Source organism: Athene noctua, chromosome 7, assembly GCF_965140245.1.
Source record: "Athene noctua chromosome 7, bAthNoc1.hap1.1, whole genome shotgun sequence".
In the NCBI taxonomy this organism is placed as follows: domain Eukaryota; kingdom Metazoa; phylum Chordata; class Aves; order Strigiformes; family Strigidae; genus Athene; species Athene noctua.
In genome coordinates this window covers 8,951,501-8,971,946 of record NC_134043.1, presented here as the reverse complement: position 1 = coordinate 8,971,946, position 20,446 = coordinate 8,951,501, and the positions used below count along the sequence as shown (strand labels likewise).

Sequence of the window (20,446 nt, the reverse complement as noted above, 5' to 3'; positions counted from 1 at the left end):
ACATGACATTAAGCCAAATTTATCTAAAAAAACCCAGACCACCACAAAAAACTAAACCCAAAAAACTAAACCTTTTTTGTAAAAAAAAAAAAATAAAAAAAAAATAAATTATTTTGTGTTAAACACATAGAACATTTAGAATTGGCTGATACCTTGAAATAATTTTTGCTAGATCAGACTTTAATACCAAGTGTCTGTGCATAGTGTGGCACGTATTAGACTTGATGCTGTTCAGGGTCTTCATAAGATAATCTGGAAATAATTTACAGATACAGTAATGCATTGCAGTTATGACAAATAAGAATGATGAAGGTGCTAAAGATGATTAGTTGTACAGAGCAATTCTGTTGACCAAAATTATTAATCTGAGCAGATGAGTAGAATAAGGGACTCTTGCCTAGCGTGAATGGCAGTGGTTATATTGACAAACTCATGCAGTGCTATGTCAAGCAAGAGATAGTATGAAATCATATGAACTGGACAGCAATGAGTAATAGTGCTCAATCTATTGCATTTTGTGTGTGGCACTCATAGCATCACTACCGGAATCTCATTATTTTTACTTCTAATCCTATAAAAATTAATTTTTAAAATAATTTGTAGGAAATATGCCAACAGCAAAAGTAATGGCTATTTCAAAAGAACACTGCGAAGACAGGACTGTAGTGTGCAGTTAGAAGATTTATTTATTTTCACCTAAGGCGTTTAGTTAAATATTCATCTGTATAATTATTACAAGTGCTTTTAAAATGTCTTGTGTTTATTAATCTGGAACAAAAATTATACATTTATAGAGTTTTATTTCAATAATGATTGCTTAGGTAATCACTCATACCTTACTTCTAAGTCCTCTTCCACATTGGAGGCTTAACCAGAATGGTAGAACAGCAAGCTGCAGGTCAGGAAACAGGGGTAGTAGTGCTTGCTAAGGTGCAGAAAGGAAGAGGGAAAATGATATTTGACCTCATCCTAATTTAAATCTTATTAAAACTAAGGCAGAGTTATCAGGTTTTTATGCAAAGGAACTTTTCCTCAATAAAATAAGAAACAAGAGGCTTGTTGTTAATAAATGCACAATAATTCAGTCTTGAAACATGTCTTGCTAAGACTGAACTTTATGGGTTTTGGCATTCTAACAGCCTGATCCTGCATTGATATCTGGGTAGTTGAATTCAACAGGGTTCTCCAAGAGGTACAAGAAATTGCTGAAACTATTTACTGAACTTGTAAGCCCTCTTGTTTACTGGGGAGATGGGCTAGAGGGAGAGAGGGAACTGTCATAGAATTATGGAAAGATTAAAAAACTTAATCTCAAAAAATTTCAGTTATTGATAGCTCTGGTAGATTACTAATTACATTTAAGGTTCTGTAATTAGTTTGCAGATGCTGAAGGTTATTTTGCTGCTTGTACAACAGATAACAGTGTAAACAGTTCTCTGGTAAGTGCCTTAATTTCTGAAGTTCAATGCTTTACAGTAACATGACACCATTATTGTGACATACAGTTTTTTAAATATGGTGGTCTTAAAGGTAATAGTTTTTGACAAAGGGGATTAATAACTTACATGTTAAGTGCTGCAAATAATGCAGTTACTTATAAATGCTGCAAATAATTGCTTATTATGAGAAATACAGGTTCTCAGTTCAATAAAACACTTAACTTGAATGTTTCTATAGTAGTCTGTGAAAGAAGTATTTGTCATACAAAGGGAACCTTCACATACTCAGCTCAATAGCTGTCAAAGCAAAATGTGGAGAGCTAGTGGTAAAGCCAAACAGCTTACAAAACTAAAATTCACAATGGAATCATTCAGTTTGTTGAGTGTCTTGTATACTGTGATCTTGCATTGCATTTTGAAAGAGAAATGGACTGCCTTCTTCCTTCCAGTGCAGAGTGTGACTACTGCTTACTGACTCAAATGTCGGTACTGGTACTCTGCAGATCAGCTGCATTGCCAGATGGCATTTTTGTGGTGATTTTCATCATCCATAAATGACAGTTTGTTATGTCCCTGTTGATCACAGTTTGCTGCTTAATCTGTGTGCCTGAATCAGAGGCCACATGCAAAAATGTATCCAAAACACAGAACTTTTAAAGTTTGCACCATCTCTGTAGTAGAGTAGGGGGAGGCAATTGAGTGTTGACCAGTGGGCATTTGATACTAAATAGGGAGTTGAAGAGAGATTTTTCTGAACTATTCTTTATTTCATTATTTGTTTATTTCCAATTTATCTACATTTAAGAATAAAATCTTCTCAGTCTGCTCAATTACTTAAGATCATCGGACTCTAGAAGTGGGATTCATTGTTAACCTCAGACAATTTTGCATTCATTTTAAACATCCACAAAAAATTCTGGTCCTAAATAAGGAGCCTAATGAAAATGCAGATACCAGATCTTTTTCATTACTTCGCTCTTACAGTTTATTAATTTTATTTGTTTAGGCAGCTTAAAACTTTTCTTATTAGAACTATTCTAAGCAATGAAAACTTCTGCTAAGTGTCTTATGTATTGGAGTTCCTTTCCCAGAGTTTTTTGACTTAGTTCTAGTTCATAAGCTTAGGGTCATGGGAGGACAATGAGCATGTATTAATTTTTGTATATATATTCCATATTTTATGTTTCTGTTTTATCACTTGGACAGAAGCTATAGATCTAATGAAATGTCTGTGATTTTGATGAGTTATTTTAAAACTTTAAATCAGTAGGTTTGAATTTTCTGTGAATGAGTTATTTGTGTTCATGACGATATACACAAAAGCACACAGTTATTTTCTAGTCTTGCGTTTTACCAATACACTTAAAATATAGCTTCCATATGAATGTTTTTGACAAGCCTGTCCACTGTGTCCAAAGCCACTTTGTTAAATTTGATTCTCTTAATATACACCACACCAAGCTTTTCTTTATTTAGTTTTCTATTAGCTAAATTAATTCTACTGATTATAATTTAAATATCCTGCTTAACGTCTCTTTACTTATACTGATTCATTTCAGAGTGAACCTTTATATGTTCCTGTAAAGTTTCATGATTTGCCAACTGACAAAAATGGCAGTAATAATAGTGATGCAGAGAAAAGTGAGTAAAGACTTTTGGAATGCTGAAATACTAGTTGTTTGGTGAAGGAGTTACTTTCCTCTGTTGTTATAACTGCTGTCATGTTGCAGGACTTGCCTTTTCTTTTTTCTCCTCTTTTTTTTTTTTTCTTTGTTTTTTCCCTCCTTTCTTAAATCGCTTATTGCATGAATTGCAGTCTTATATGTTTACTTTCAGGTAGAGAAAACATAGGCCTATCGTTCAGTTTACCTTTCTTGGTCACTACAGATCCAGCCTATGTTTATCTCAAGGGACCGGCTGGGTTCAGTACTTGTGATTCTTTCCTTCTGGGCTTGTATGACCAGCAGCAGTGAGTCAGCCTCTGGAAAAAACAAGCTATTGTCCTTTTTAGAGCAGGAGCAAAGCAGTCAAAGTAAGAATTTTAACAGTCTATGTGCATTCTGATTTTATTTAAGCCTCACTATCTTGTGATAGTAACTGAAACAGGCCTAACTGTCCCAGACAGTCAGAGAAAAGTTGGCTGTCAAAGAATCCAACTATCTGATCCTCAGCAAAAGAGTCCCTGCTTATAAAAGGGAAAGTCTCTTTGTTAATTTCTAGATGATGCATGCTAAGAACCACTTTGGTAGGCTCTGCTGTCCTGTGATAACATGCAGCAATCACTTCAGGGTGGTTTGAGCTGTAGCTTTTCCCTTTACCTTTTTTAGGAAATTAGGTATTGTTTCATATTGAATTAGGCTAATATTTATATGTAGAGTGTAATGTTTTCTCTACACAGGAAACTGATGATACACTACAATACCCTTATAAATTAAATCTGATCCTGGTTTGAAAGATTAGTTAGAGGGTGGATTTCAAATGAGCAAGTGACCTTATGATCTCTACTAAGCTTTGAGGTCTGTTGGACACTCATCCTCTGAATGAAACACTGTCCTTTCATTAGGTAGAGTTGTGTGCAGTTTTTGTCTGCTTGACTGTTAAAGAAACTCTTATATGTAATATTTATCAATACAGAATAATTTCTACCTAAAAATTTGTTGTTACGTTGTGTGGATCTTTTTGACAGGGACGAGGGATGGTGCTTTTCAATTTGGTTTCTGTGGGTGGACAGCTGTACTGATTGAAAGCAGTAATTGTGCTTTGTCTTTTTAATGGCCTATCAAATAGCAAAAATACTAGTTTAATAAATAAAAATAATAGCATGTCTTCTATTTGGATAGAAATCTGTTATTTGTGAAGCATTGTAATTAATGCTGTATTAGAACATCATCGTTTTATTTGCATGTTGTGTTGGCTTGAAAAGTTTAATGATAATATGCAGCTTTTTTGCTTTTTTTTTTTTTTTTTTCTCTCTTTTCTTCTTAAGCTCCCAAAAAGCCTCGTGTAAGGTTCAGTAATATTATGGAGATTCGACAACTCCCATCGAGCCATGCATTGGAAGCAAAGTTGTCTCGCATGTCATATCCAACAGTTAAGGAGCAGGAATCAATATTAAAAACTGTAGGAAAACTCACTGCAACTCAAGTAGCAAAAATTAGCTTTTTCTTTTGCTTTGTGGTATGTGCTCCATTCTTTCAGAAAACTTAAGTATAGATGCAATTAAAACTTGTGTAATAATAGTGGAACAGTATTGAGATGACTTGTATTCTTTATGCCTCATTTTATAAATATACTAGAAGAAGTAAAACTTTCCTCATGTGCTGGACATGAAGTGCAACTTCTTAAAGGGAGGGTGATAAAAAGAGATCCTGAGTGTGTGTTTAACTGTAAGGTCAGTTGTAAGATATGCCATGCTTTTGTGCCATGTTGTCCAGTGATGAGTATGTTTGGTACAGCAAAACTTGGGATTACATGAATACAGGCTGTTAATAGCTGCAGTGGGACTGCATGAAATGGGTGAATGTCACTACAACTTCTTTCTGGGCCATCACAGGAAGAGTGCCATCTTCTGCCTCACTGTGGCATTGTGCCCTCCAGCAGCATGAAGAGAAGATAGTTAATTGTCCTTAAGTTCTGTTGAGGGCTGCAAGGTTTACTTACAAATCTGTTGGTTGCTGGTGTTTCTGCATCATGCCTCAGTTCTAGGCGGAGAGAGAGGCAACAGTGACATGATATTTGAGAGACAGTAAAAATGTAGAGAGCAGATCAATGATAGCTTTTCCAGAAGTAGTTGCACTGATACTGCTGAATAGGTTAAATGTAATGTGGACCCACCACAGCTTTTCCCCAGAAAGTAGTGCTCTTTAAATCTTTAATAATAAAAAAAAATTAGTACTCTTGATGCGTGTACCAGAAAATACAGTTTTCTGTGTGTATACATAAAGAACGTGCACACAGCAGAAAGAATAATAAATCACTCATTAGTGATTTTAGATGGATGAAATAGCTTTTTAAAAATTAATTTAAAATTCTGTGTGTCTGAGTGTATATATACACATGCAGATTTTCTGGGTTAGAGTCCTCATGTTCAAAACAAATCCTGTTTATGCTATTCATGGATGCTGCTACTCCTGGAATGTATATGTATTTCTTCTTGGACTGTATAAATATTTCCACCTAAGCCTGTAGAGAGTGGTAACTTCCCTGAAGATATACCTGAGATCTTATTAATGATGTCTCAAGAAATGATAAAACACTTGCCATTTTATTCCTTTGTGGAGGAATTAACAGACATGAATCCTTCCAAAATATTTTTGAGGTACTGAATGTAAGTGATGCTTGCTTTTTAGGGTGGAGATATGTACCAATTTTAAGTACTCTGAAAAAGACTCATTAGGCTGACTAATGTCCCATGTGTCTCTGAAATGTCTTTGCAGCCCTTGTGCAGTTATCTTGAAGCACTTGCAAAATAAGTTAAAAGTCCTTTAGGTACTACAGAATAGCTGTTACAATGTCACTTTAATTATTTAAATATTTTTAACTTCTGAATTATGCTATTTCATTGTTAAACACTAGTTGAGTGTGGTTGGTTTGGGCCAGTTCTAATTTTGCATATGTCTTTTAATGTACCTGTCACTTTAATAGAAATCTAGAAATTAGAAATCTCGTTGAGGTAAAAGTCTTGTTTTGATTTTATTTTTGGATAAATAGTTGGTTTTCTTTTTTTTCTGTAAGTAGGATTTTATTACACTGTGAAACTTAAACTCTGTTGTTGCTGCCTGTATAATCACAAAATTATTATTTTTCTTTTACTCTAGTGGTTCTTAGCAAATTTCTCTTATCAAGAAGCTCTGTCAGATACTCAAGTTGCCATAGTTAACATCTTGTCTTCAACCTCTGGTAAGTTTTATTGACACCACCAGATGTGCATTATAGGGCTGTTTATAACATAAAAATTTATTTTGGTTACAAGGGACTTATGTAATGATTTGCCTGTGGGTTTGGGGGAGTAGTAAGACTTAAAGCCATTGAATATGCGCATGTAAAAATTTCACTATGTAATTGCAGGGGTTTAGGCTATCTTTGTGATTCTCCTGCTTTTTGCTTTCCAAGTTTGTGTGTGTACTTCTGCGGTTACCTCTGTGTATTAAAGAGATATATAGATGTGAAGGAAAGGTGGTATAACTTTTTATCAAAATAGATACAATTCAAAGTAAAGTCTTCTCGATAGTTATTAGGTTTTTTAAAAAAATGTATGGGGGGGTAAAGAACCCGAATATTATGCATATCGCTTGCTTTGCAGGTTTTATACAAAGCTCTAATATGAGCTTTAAAGTATTTATGTTACAGTCTGTGTTTTGAGGAATAACTTTCCTTGTTTCATAAAATCAGTTTTAAAAGCAGAATTATGTGATTTTTTCACTGTCTTTTCAGGCTTACTTACTGCAGTTTCTTTTGTTAGTATGGCTAGCCTGTCTTAAGGTTGTGCATGTGTTTGCTCATCTGAGGATTCACATCATAAGGTGTTCATTTCATAGTAGTTCCAATTAAAATTAGGGATGCTAAGATCAAGTAGTTAAAAGAAATATAAAGAAGAAAATATGTGAAATATAAAGAAGAAAATGTCTGTGCAGTTTTCTGAACAAACTAGTAGCAAAGTGATTGTATAAATTCTTCTTAATTTCTCTTGCAGGGCTTTTTACTTTAATCTTAGCTGCAGTCTTTCCTAGTAACAGTGGAGATAGGTTTACCCTGTCCAAATTACTAGCTGTGATTTTAAGGTAAGAAAATGGGATGGAACATTTAGTCATAAACTCCCTGATTCAGTGAGACGACAGCTATACCTACTATACCTATGGTATCTGTGACAATATATGATATGCTTCACTTTTTTTAAAAAAACCCTTGTTTCACTGATAAATTAAGCAAGTGAATTAAGTCTTTTTAAATACTTCCTATCATGAGCAGTCACTGAATTTCATGCTCCTATAGAAAATCAGATTAATTGCATTTCTGTTGGAAATATTCTTGTTTAAGTGTGGGGTTTTTATTTTTGTATAGATGGGAAAAAGAAAAAGGCCTGACATTCTGTGTTGTCAGCCTGTTTCATTAAATGTTCAGGGAAGTTAAAAGTGGGGTTTTTTGCTTTGTTTTTTAGCTTTGAATCAGGCCTTAGCAATAGATAACTCCTTTTGGCTTTTCTGAAAGTGGGTTTTAATTAACTAAAAATACCTAAAGATAGAAATGTATTTTCAGATTTTTCTCTCTCTTTTTTTTCTGTCTTTGTAAAAAAAGTTCTTGGGTTTAACTAGTGTTTTGTATTTCTTCTTTTTTTTGCTAGCATTGGTGGTGTGGTACTTGTTAACCTTTCTGGATCTGAGAAATCTGCTGGAAAAGATACAATAGGTATTTGCTTTTTCTTTAATCCTAGAATATGCGGTGATGAGTACCATCTTTTCATAACACTCTGTAGGTCCTATAGCAAGCTATATGTTTCTCACTTGTGTAAGACTTCACAATCTGGCTTTTTAGTTTCAAGTTCCAAAACTGGACGTTTATGATGATTTTTCCCCCCCTGTGTATATAGTTTAATTGGGAAAATATTTACATTTTTAAGCTTTCTGCATTTTTCCATGCTTTTCATATAGTAATGGCTTATGTAATAAACAATTCATGTCTGATAGTTTTATAATAGGTGGATGTTTAGGAGAGTTGGTCCCAGTGTGCGTAACATGTTTGGTATGTCTTAAGTGAGTGGTTTTTTTCATCTCTACAGGTTCCCTTTGGTCTCTTGTAGGAGCAATGCTGTATGCAGTGTACATAGTAATGATAAAAAGGAAAGTAGATAGAGAAGATAAACTTGACATACCAATGTTCTTTGGTAAGACTAAAAATAGCTCTATTTAAAGTTTGAATTCGGTGTGTGATTACATTGTTTGCTTTTGGGTACTGAACTGTACATGAGTGGTGAAGGGACTCAGAAAATCCAAAGAAGTAGAGAAAGCCTATTGTTCCCGTGGTTATGAGTGCTTTAGAGACTGGTTGTGTGAACTGTTTCTTGTTCAGTCTTAACAATGAATGATAACACTACCTGTAGGAATGCAGACGGTCCCTTTGACTCATTGGAAATTTTTTTTTTTCCTCAATTTCAAATCTGTGAATATCTGATGTAGTTGTTGTTTGTGACTTTCAGGTAAAGTTTTTTATATTCCTTTCCTCTGAAAGATTTAAAATACTGCTTTGTTGCTGCTTTTATATATGCAAGTTGTCAAAATAGCTGAGATTTTAGTTATGTTGAAGGATATTTATTATGATTAACTTTTTAATACTGTTTTTATACTCAGGTTTTGTAGGGCTGTTTAATCTGTTGCTGCTGTGGCCAGGGTTTTTCCTGCTTCACTATACGGGGTTTGAAGCATTTGAGTTTCCCAATAAACTGATATGGATGTGCATTGTTATTAATGGCCTTATCGGAACAGTTCTGTCAGAGTTCCTCTGGCTGTGGTACGTACTACATGCTTTGTATATATTTCACATAAATTGTGTTGTGTTCTCAAATGTTGAGGTGTCAAATTGTCTAGGTAGGTTTTTTCCTTTTTTTTTTTTTTTTTTTTCTTCTGTCCTTATATGCAGTTTGAGTTAGAGGACATCATCCATCATGTCACAATGTCCTTTTTAAGAGCAACAGCTAACTTTAAAAATTCTGTTGTAAGTTCTTCAGTTTCCAAGGCCTTGTGCATCTTGGATATGTATGAGTCAGAATCCAGTATTCTATAGTTGACATATTTGTTCAAATCTTCAAAGACTTAATGAGCTAAATCTCATCAGAATACATTAATCATGAAGATATGACAGTACATATATTAGCCTAGCTTTTGTTTAGTAATTTAGTTATATGATAGTCTGGATAGGTCAGCAACAGAGGCTTGAACGTGAGACTTCTAGATGAATGGCTCAAAAGCTGGAGCAGATTTAAATCTTTGTGTAGCTGTTAGAAGGACAATATTATTAGGGAACTGTTTGCTAAGTCAGGGTTCCCAGTTTGAGAGAATTCAGGGGGTCTCAGTCTCTTCTGGGCCAGCATTAGGTTAAAATAGGGGTATAACAGAAAATTTTACAAGTTGAAAAGTCCTGGTTTTCCTGGAAACACTGAGGAAGAGTTTCCAGAAAGAGACAGGCTGCCAATGCCATATAGTTGATCAGTGGAAGATGCTGGTTTCAGTACATTTTGCATAGGTGTGGCAGTTCATGAGCTTTTGCCTGAGAACCCTTGGCATTTGGCCTCTCAACTCCAGCAGAGAGACTGGAAAACCTTATGGGATAGCTACTCTGAAACGGAGATGTCTGTAATCCTAGGCTCCTAAATTCTGTGACGGTAGTACAACAAAAAATCTAGGTATCTGGATGGAATTCCATGAAAAAAATTTGGGGGGTGGGGGGGTGTTGGGTGGTTTTTTTTCTGTTGTTGGGTTGTTTTGGTGGGGTTTTTTTTCTGTTTTCTGGGGTTTGGTGTTCTGGGGTTTTTTTCAGATGTAGTTTAAAGTTATTGAGGAAATTTAATCATGACATTTTTTGTTTATTGTCAAGCTCTTACACCAGTTCTAGTTATAAATCTATTGCATCATATGTTCTTTTGTAATTTAATTTGTTTATTGATGGAATATTTTTGTGATGTTAATGCCATCCTATAAGATTACACTGCGGTTCAGTACGAGTTGGTAAAAAGGTTAAGTGCAATTTCAACATAGGTAAAATAACAAACAAAAAACCAAAACCCCCAAAAATTCAAACTTGGCTCGTGTCCCAAGAGCCTTGTATTGTCTTCTATGGTCCTCTACTCTTTCTTTGGAAGTAAATTATATAATTTAACCTACTTGTGTACTTCACCCAACCACATACTGCCAACTAAATAATGTAGTGGTAAATGTGACTCATAATTTATTTATTTTTTTTTAAACCTGCTGCTAAGTTTTCATTAGATTCTGTATTGTTTATTCATTTACAGTGTTCTGGTGGACAGGTTGGTTCTAAGTCAGAAGTAGTCAGTGCAGAGATACAGAGGTATTATGGTATAGAAGGGAATTTACAATACTGGGGAGGAAGTTTGCAGAAATGCAGAGTGTCTAAAATGCTTTTCTTTCTGTTCCTTTCTCATCTGTGTATATTTTTATGTGTTTCGAAGATGCAGAACAATGCAAAGTGATTACAAATATCCAAACTGGTTGTTTTTGCTTGGCTGAAACTTAGTTGTATGGGAGCACCTAATGGCTTTGTCTGGGAGTACTCCTGTAGTTTAACTAGAGAAATACACGCATGCAGTCATCATGCTCTAGACAATGTTTTCCAAATGCGTGTTCAAATCTTTGTGTTTAAAAGGTGTTAACAAACTTCTGTGAGGTCAACTGAAATATCATTTTCTTCAGTGAATCTTATTTCACTAATGCAGATTCTGTTCTGCTGCATCTGTTTAATTTTTACAGTAACCAGAATAAAGATTGAGTAGGTAAAAAACAAACTTCAGAATTCTAACATAAATTGCAACTACAGGTTTTTCCATCTTTAAAATTAGTTGTGTGCAGGACTGATTTCAGTTCCACAAAAAAGCATAGCTGGTACTGTGTTCAGGAAGTCTAATGCTTAGGAAATTTGATGAGATCACTTGTAGAATGCGGAGAACTCTTACTGAGACTCCGAGGTATGATTTTAAGGGTGTATTTTAGAGTGAAATTTAAAAAACAGGGTCTGCTAATTCAAGAATTTGTCTATTTGTAAAATATATTTCTGGTTTTGGGTAGGATTTCTGGACATCAGTAATCTTTCTTTTTTAATTAACCAGACTGGGTCAAAACAGATTTAATCGCTGTAAGCGGGTATTAAACTGTTTCAAAATGGAAACAAAATGCAGATTTTTCTAGGTAGAGTCTCTACATGGGAAGTAGTGAATTTTCCATCATCTTAAAAGGTTTGATGGGAATTAAACTTCACTCTAGAAGGTGTCAATAGTCTAGTTAAGAACTTTATGAAGTTTTACAGATTTATGATGGAGTGTGGATATCTCAGGTTTTTTATTACTAAACCCAATGATGCCTAACAGTTAAGCTTGATCAAATGTTTTCAGCAGTTTGATGTATTACTTTAGTTCTCTTTTAACTTTTAGATAAGACCTCTTTATTATTTTTTATCATTTTTTTTATCTTTTAGGGGCTGCTTTCTTACCTCATCACTGATAGGCACACTTGCGCTAAGCCTTACAATACCTCTGTCCATAATAGCTGACATGTGCATGCAAAAGGTAATGTACTACTAAGTCTTGAGCATTATTAACGTAATTTCTTTGAATTAAATGGCAGTGTTATTTTTAACAATGTATACAATGAGCAGTATTTACTTCTGTCACTTCTCAATAATTGTTGAACTGTGTCATAATTAATACTCTTGATAATGACAGTTACTGTCGTTTTACACTTGAAAGAGTGCACTTGCACACTTAAGTATATTTGATGAAGAGGCAGCTTGTGTGAAAAGTACCCAAAGTCATGAGCAATGCCTGGTCAAATGCTTTAGGTTGAGCAGGCACTTTTTCAGAATTAAAGAACAACTGCAAGTACAGCACATCTTAAAGTAATGCCTTTACAATGATAGAATTCTTATGGACTGCCTATCTTGAAAATATTCAGTTAATGATAAAACCAAAAATCTGCAGGTTTACCACAAAGCAGTGTAGCAGCGACAAGGCTTGGTGGTATGGTATTAGATTGATTTGGACCTTAGGCTTCCATTTAATTGTCCTCCTTTAAGTTAGTATAGTTTCACCGATACTGAGGTGATAGCTAGAAAAAACCTTGCATGTAAAGAAAGAAAACTATCTTGATAATATGAGTTTAGAATAGAAACTATATGGGGCTAGTTTATATTACTCTTCAAACTGTATAGATACTTTTCATGCTGGTAGGGTAGAATTCTCAGTTTTAAATATTTAATTATGGCATCCAGCTAAGGTCAACCCACCACAATGAACTTTAACTTGGAATATCTGAATTTAGTATTTAATCAGTGGCAGGGAATAGAATATAAAATTCTTAATTTCATGTGAATAATGATTATTTAGCATATACTGCAAGCATGCAGTTATTGTTTTTTTTTTAATTTTTTTATTTTTTTATTTAAATTGAGGTCACATAACTGTTTTTATTTCCTGAAGGCAGGATCATTTGTTTCCGCTCTTTATTTAGGATTTAAATAATACCTACTGCTAAAATTTTAGTCTGAAAGTTAAACCAACTCTTTAACTCTTTGAAATAGCTTTCAACCTGATTTTATAATTCATCTGTTGTTAAAGCAAGCTTAATTTTTCTGACAGTGATAATGCCCTTCTTTTTTGGCAGGGCATCCCCACATAGTCCATTATGGCTGTGCCTTTTGGTGCCTCTCAGTGTAGACACAGGTGTATTTGTCACGTGGCTAAAGTAAACATTTCCCATCACATGCTTGTGTGCATGTTGACCATTGGTGACACCTGTATTTCACTGATGTTAAAAGTGCTTATAGTCACGTGTCATGGAGAGGCTGCAGGAGTTTTTTAGAAAGCAGAAAGTAAAATTATGTGCCAGATGATGTGTTTTCTGGGCTGAAAATAGTGAATTAGTCAGCATTTGAGCACCTTGGCCTAAATACAGTTTGTTGCTGAAATACGTTCTTTACTGAGATGATAAATCTTTATGTGATTTAGGAAGCAGTTTAGTTGTGTAATCGTTTAGATGAAAATGATATCAATAAAAATGGGGAAAACTGACCAAACTTGAAACTAACTACACAATAGTACTTGGAAATTTTGAAATCTGGTGGTCTTGCTCTGCCAGTTGCTGCTGCATACACTGCTTTGATATTCTTTTGAGTCTTGTAGCAAATGCAGTTATGTTTAGTTTGTAAGCTCTGTGCAAACAGAAATGTGAGAGTGTGAGAAGAGAAAAATCCTGACTGTGCCTGGACCATAACTTAAACTGAGCATTCTAATCACAGCATGCTGTGAGGCTATGCAGGGCAAAAATCAGGAGGTCTAATGCTCAGCTGGAAATTAATCTGGCTTCAGCAATCAAGGACAACAAGAAATGTTTCTATAAGTATGTTAGCAGCAGACGAAAGACCAAGGACAGCTTCCATCCCCTGCTAGATGCAGGAGGAAACATGGTAACAAGTGATGAGGAAAAGGCTGAGGTGCTTAATGCCTTCTTTGCCTCAGTCTGTAATAGCAAGACTAGTTGTATTGAGGGAATCCAGCCTCCTCAGCCAGAAGACAGAGACTGGGAGAACGACCCCTCCACATTCCAGGAGGAGACAGTCAGTGACCTGCTGCATCTCATAGACATACACAAGTCTATGGGACCAGATGGGATACACCCGAGGGTGCTGAAGGAGCTGGCTGGGGTGCTCGCCAAGCCGCTTTCCATCATTTACCAGCAGTCCTGGCTGACCGGGGAGGTCCCAACTGATTGGAAATTGGCCAATGTGACGCCCATCTATAAGAAGGGTCGGAAGGATGATCCCGGAAATTACAGGCCTGTCAGCTTGACTTCGGTGCCCAGGAAGCTGATGGAGCAGCTCATCCTGAGTGCCATCACACAACACATGCGGGACAACCAGGTGATTAGGCCCAGTCAGCATGGGTTTATGAAAGGCAGGTCCTGCCTGACAAACCTGATCTCCTTCTATGACAGGGCGACCTGCTTATTGGATGAGGGAAAGGCTGTGGATGTTGTTTACCTTGACTTTAGTAAGGCCTCTGACACTGTTGCCCACAGCATTCTCCCAGTGAAACTGGCTGCTCAAGGCTTGGATGGGCACACACTTTGCTGGGTAAAAAACTGGCTGGATGGCCGGGCCCAAAGAGTGGTGGTGAATGGAGTTAAATCCAGTTGGTGGCCACTCACGAGTGGTGTCCCCCGGGGCTGGGTGTTGGGGCCACTCCTGTTTAACATCTTTATTGATTATCTAGACAAGGGGATCGAGTGCCCCTCGGTAAGTTTGCAGATGACCCCAAGTTGAGTGGGGGTGTTGATCTGCTCGAGGGTAGGGAGGCTCTGCAGAGAGACCTGGGCAGGCTGGAGCCATGGGCTGAGGCCAGCTGGGGGAGTTTCCATAAGGGCAAATGCCAGGGGCTGCCCTTGGGCCACAACAACCCCCAGCAGCGCTACAGGCTTGGGGAGGAGTGGCTGGAGAGCTGCCAGTCAGAGAGGGACCTGGGGGGGTGATTGACAGCCGGCTGAACAGGAGCCAGCAGTGTGCCCAGGTGGGCAAGAAGGCCAATGGCATCCTGGCTTGTGTCAGCAATAGCGTGGCCAGCAGGGACAGGGAAGGGATCTTACCCATGTGCTCGGCACTGGTGAGGCCGCACCTCGATGTCTGGGTTCAGTTTTGGGCCCCTCACTACAAAAAGGCCATTGAATGACTCGAGCGTGTCCAGAGAAGGGCAATGAAGCTGGTGCAGGGTCTGGAGCACAGGTCGTACGGGGGGCGGCTGAGGGAACTGGGGGGGTTTAGTCTGGAGAAGAGGAGGCTGAGGGGAGACCTCATCGCCCTCTACAGCTCCCTGAAAGGAGGGTGCAGAGAGCTGGGGATGAGCCTCTCGAACAAAGTCGTAAGTGATAGGACAAGAGGTAATAGCCTCAAGTTGTGCCCGGGAAGGTTTACACTGGATATTAGGAAGCATTTCTTTACAGAAGGGGTTGTTGGGCGTTGGAACGGGCTGCCCAGGGAGGTGGTGGAGTCCCCATCCCTGGAGGGGTTTAAGAGTCGGGTCAACTTAGAGCTGAGGGATCTGGTGTAGTTGGGAACTGTCAGTGCTAGGTCAATGGTTGGACTGGATGATCTTCAGGATCTTTTCCAACCTAGACAATTCTGTGATTCTGTGAGTAGTGATTTCCCTGAAGCAAGTGGAGTTTGTGGATTATCTGTGGTGGTTCAATTTATGACTTGTTTTCAATCATTACATTTGAGTTTTTCTTTTGAGGCGTGTATTTATGTGTACGAGACTGACTTACATACAAGAAATTAGTCAAGTTTTGCACTTCAAATGTTCCTGCCAAAAAGAAGCTTTACTGCTCAGTGTTTTCATAAGCAAAGTGTAAGTTCTAATGAGAACATTTTGACTCCTGAAATTTTCTGGCAGGCATGTAAAAATGGGGCAGGGGGGAAACCTGCACAACTTTTATTTCAGTTTAATTAATGTCAGTGTGGATTTTGGAAAATAAAGTGGAAAAATAAAAGGATAAAAATAAAAAAAGAAATTCATTGCAAAATAAAATGAAAGTCAGACCCTGAATCGATACATGTGTAACGAACATGTGAGATACAGTATGTTTCATATTAGCATTAGATGAATATTTCAGCATGGAAATACAGCAAAACCTTGCAGTGATTCCAACAATAATAAAACATTCATTGGTAAGATAACTGTGTTTGTGTTGCTGTTAAAGTATCTGCAGTATACACTTGGGACATAAATTGTAGCAAGAAAATAAATAACTAATGATAGCTATTAAGGAGACAAGGAAAACAAATCTCTGTAGACTTCTCCCCCAAAAATTCATTTAGTGAGATGGAATTAGGTTTATGTGTGAGATAATACTGGTAGCAAAAAATAAGAATTTTGTATGTTTATAAGTGTGCATCTGTGCATGTTTTATATGTGTGTGTGTACAAGTACATTTTTAGAGATTTGTGATATGTATAGTTACATATATCAGTATATAAAAAGCTTAAGTTGTCTTCTGTTTGGAATACATTGAAAGATGGAATAACCTTTTCTAATTCTCAGTAAAGAACATCATCTCTAGGCTATTTAATCTGAGTAAACGGAGTCCAGATCTTTAAAATTAATTTTAATTCTTCATGTACTCATGCAATATTGAGGCATTTAAAATGGCAGAAATATCTTTATGTCCCTGTTGGATGACTTTCAGCTGATGTTGGTAACACAAGGGCAAGTTACATCTCTTTTTTTTAAAAAAGAAATTACTAGTATTAGAAGCACAAATGAGTGACCCTAATTAAAGGCAAACTCCTATAGATTTTGTGGTTGTTTGTACAAGTGTACTAAGTAACCTGCTTGGTTGATGTGGGGCAAGTGGTGGACATTGCCAGCATTTCTCCAAGGCTTTCAATATTGTTCCCCACATGCTCCTCCTAGAGAAGCTGATGCGTTATGGTCTAGACAAGGGGTCTGTGCGGTGGGTGGGGAGCTGGTGGACAGACCACACCCAGAGGGTGGTGGGAAATAGCTCCTTTTCCAACCTGTCACACGTGGGGTCCCCCAGGGATCGGTGTTGGGCCCAATGCTGTTTAATCTCTTCATAAGTGACCTGGATGATGGCATCACGCGTACCCCGATGAAGTTTGCTGATGATACCAAACTGGGTGGGGAGGGGGACGCTGCGGAAGGGAGAGGCACCCTGCAGGGACACCTGGATAGGCTGGAAGAGGGCGATAACAAGAACCTCATGAAGTTCACAAGGAGAAGTGTAAAGTCTTGCACCTGGGGAAACATAATCCAGGAACGCAGCACAGGCTGGGATCTACCCGGCTGGGGAGCAGCTCTGTGAAAGGACCTGGGGGTCCTGGTGGACAACAAGCTCAGTACGAGAACAGTGCTGCTGCTGCTGCTGCGGCAAAGAAAGCCAACGGGGTGCTGGGCTGCATCAGCAAGGGCATCCCCAGCAGAGAGAAAGTCATTGTCCCGCTCTACTACTCAGCCCTTGTCAGGCCCCACCTGGCATCCTGTGTTCAGTTTTGGTCCTGCTATACAAAAAAGATGTGGATGGGCTGGAGAAGGCCCAGAGAAGGGCCGCAAAGATGATCAAGGGACTGGGCAGCCGTGGGAGGAAAGGCTGAGAGAACTGGGTTTGTTCAGCCTTGAGAGGAGACGGCTTGGGGAGACCTTATCACCGTGTTCCAGTATTTAAAGGGCGGGTACAAAGAAGATGGAGACTCCCTTTGTACAGGGAGTCACATGGAAAAGATGAGGGGTAATGGGCACAGGTTACTCCTGGGGAGATTCTGACTGGACACAAGAGGAAATTTTCCACAATGAGAACAATCAGCCACTGGGATAATCTCCCCAGGGAAGGGGTGGATTCCCCAACACTGGACACTTTTCAGATTCAGCTGGAAGGGTGCTGGGCCACCTTGTCTAGGCTGTGCTTTTGCCAAGGAAGGTTGGACCAGATGATCCTTGCGGTCCCTTCCAACCTGATATTCTATGATTTGTGCAAGTATGCCTCTGCTGTACAGACATCAAAAGATCCTGAGCCAAGCCCTATGCTCACTGAAGTCTCTGGTGTCTAAGTAAGGTTTATGGAAGTTTAAGCTTCCAACTTCAAGACTTTCAGTTGGTGCTTCTGGCCAGCCTTGTCTTTATATCACATTTCCATTTTCTTAAAAGGAACCTACATAAGAATGCCCCTAGCATGGCTAATAATGTAAAGATTAAAATATGAATATATGCTGTCTTCGTACAACAGTCAAATGGTGTGGTAACTATACAAATATATAATTACTAACTTTCTGAGTCTTTGTTACTCTGTAACAATCTGAGATAAACCTGAATCTTAAGAAATTGCAACGAAATTTTTATCAGCTATTGAAATACTCCTTTTGGTAGCTGATGTGTTTATGAATTTCTGTTTGAAATCAGTAAGGAATAATGTAAGGCTCTAACACTTGAAGTTTATTAGATTTTTTTGAGAGTGAACATCCATGCTGGGTACCACTCTTACCTTTTTTTCTCCAAAGTCTTCAACTTTGGAATTTTTCTCCACGAGGGGGAGCCGTGCTCCCGGCTCATTGCTCTGTTAGTCTGGAAAGTCTGTCAGAGACGTTCTTGTTCTTGCACCCTTGGTTTTCTCTGACCTTTATGATTTTAAGTTTTAAACCATCTCAGATTAATCACTTCTGAGTGTGGTGGTAGATGGATATAAGTAGTAGGATAAATACAAGTAGAATTTAGTTTAGATTGGGCAAATAATGGGCTCTGCCATTTTTTAAATGAGAATTATTGTTAAGTTTCCCGTAGCATAGTCTTTCTGTGTGCATTGATTTCAGCAGTTACTATTCAGTGACAGTATATTTATAGTGAATAGACAGGTGCACAGATCTTTCAGGTGAGATTTCTTATTCAGAATTTTTGAAGTGTCTAGAGGACTTTCTCATTGGTAGCAGTCAAGACAGCTAAAACCTAAAAATGAGACTATTTGGAAATAGCAGTCTTTGTGCATGCCACAGCACAAACAGTGTGTTCCACTGTAAAGAACTGATCAATGAAGAAAGTTTATTAATTTATTAGAAGTAGTACTGGCTATAGAGATTGTAGCAAATAACTTACAAAAATATTTGTAATATTTTACCCAATTTGAAAGAACTAAAACTTACTAAATCTCAGACTTAAAATAAGTATTACAAATATACCGTATGCCACTTTGTTGGGGTTTTTTTTTCCTATCCTTGAGTGAATGATATTTGTGTTTTAATTCCAGGTGCAGTTTTCCTGGTTATTTTTTGCAGGGGCAGTTCCTGTATTTTTTTCTTTTTTCATTGCAACTCTATTATGTCACTATAACAACTGGGATCCAGTGATGGTGGGAATCAGAAGAATTTTTGCCTTTATTTGTAGAAAACATCGAATTCAGAGGTAGGGCAGTCACAAAGTATAATCTTATCTCTCTTCAGCCTTTCCAATATCCTATACTTTTTTATAAGCCACAATACTAATACTATATGTATTTTCATTTAATTTTATATTCAGGTGTACTAATTTCTTAATAGTAGTAGTTGCTAATCCATTTATTAACCTATGTAATGTTCATAAAATGGAAAGATGTGAAGTCTGTTTCCCTTTTAAAAGAAATTTCCTAGTGGCTGTCAGTTTTCTTTGGTGTTTTTTGTTTTTTGGTTTTTTTCCCTTTATGCCTTTATGATAGTTGCTGTACCCAGAACATGTAGTGAAAATTGTGCAAAGGAGTATACTTTATGAAGTTAAAGGGTTCTTTGTGTGTTTTTAATGGCTGAAGTTCAAACAACTAGCATACTTAGTACTTGTATTGGCTTCATAACAAGCAATTCAGTATTACTGTAGAACTTTAAATAGATTAATTTGTTTCTTTTTAGAATGCCAGAAGAAAGTGAGCAGTGTGAAAGTCTCATTCCTATGCATAGTGTTTCACAAGATGGAGAGAGTTGCTGTTCATAGACAAAAGGTATGCTTAGTAAACTTCAAACAATACAGAGAAAGGAGATCAGTGGTTTTCGTGATGACATTTGTGTTATATAAGCATACATTCTTACAGACCATACAGTTAATCTTATTCCGTATTGATGGATAGAGTTTTGAAAGGTATCTTCAAAGATATTGTTACCAAGCATTATTCTTACCTTGATACAATTCTTGGTCAATGGTTTTGAAATGTAAACTAGTTTTTTACTTAAGAGTATTACAACATTCATCAAAAATTGGACATGAGTCAGTAAACTAGAAGAGGCATACAGCTTCTTGGTGTGTATAATACTGTGAAAGAGATCTGAAGTAATCATTTCACTCTCTTTAATGCTGTTGAGGTCTCAGTTTGGTCTACTGCAGTTCATGAAGAACATTGACTGTGTAAGGAAGTTCAGAGGACATGACCAGACTTTTATCATTATGGATGCAGAAAATAGGAAGGAGTCCTTGTGTCTGCGGTTGACAAGGATTAAGTTGTTAAATTGTATTAAATATGAGGGAAAATATTCATATGATAAGGATAGGGAAACTAGAGTAGAATAGCTAGGGAGTTTGAAAAAGATCCCTCCCTAAGAGGAGGTTACACAAATGACTATGAGGAACATTACATGGTTTGTTGATACTGTCTTGGAGCAAAAAGATAGACATAGGTTAGGACTTTCTTAGCCCTACGCTTCAGGGCTTTAGTTTTTAAATAATGTATGCAGAATTGCATAAATTACATGCATGATGAGAAGTATAT

General features: G+C 37.2%; 1 protein-coding gene across 4 annotated transcripts in view; it reads left to right on the top strand.

Moving 5' to 3' along the window:
• Positions 1 to 20,446, top strand: part of SLC35F5 (solute carrier family 35 member F5) — a 40,006-nt gene that overhangs the window by 11,415 nt on the left and 8,145 nt on the right. For all 4 annotated transcript variants that reach the window (XM_074910385.1, XM_074910386.1, XM_074910389.1 and 1 more), the window contains 11 exons: positions 1,377 to 1,439; positions 2,999 to 3,080; positions 4,426 to 4,616; positions 6,257 to 6,338; positions 7,132 to 7,219; positions 7,780 to 7,844; positions 8,215 to 8,319; positions 8,783 to 8,942; positions 11,640 to 11,730; positions 18,965 to 19,119; positions 19,596 to 19,684. In XM_074910385.1, coding sequence (XP_074766486.1) covers positions 1,377 to 1,439; positions 2,999 to 3,080; positions 4,426 to 4,616; positions 6,257 to 6,338; positions 7,132 to 7,219; positions 7,780 to 7,844; positions 8,215 to 8,319; positions 8,783 to 8,942; positions 11,640 to 11,730; positions 18,965 to 19,119; positions 19,596 to 19,677 — 1,164 coding nt within the window. In that variant the 3' untranslated portion in view covers positions 19,678 to 19,684. The remainder of the gene's footprint in view (positions 1 to 1,376; positions 1,440 to 2,998; positions 3,081 to 4,425; positions 4,617 to 6,256; positions 6,339 to 7,131; positions 7,220 to 7,779; positions 7,845 to 8,214; positions 8,320 to 8,782; positions 8,943 to 11,639; positions 11,731 to 18,964; positions 19,120 to 19,595; positions 19,685 to 20,446) is intronic.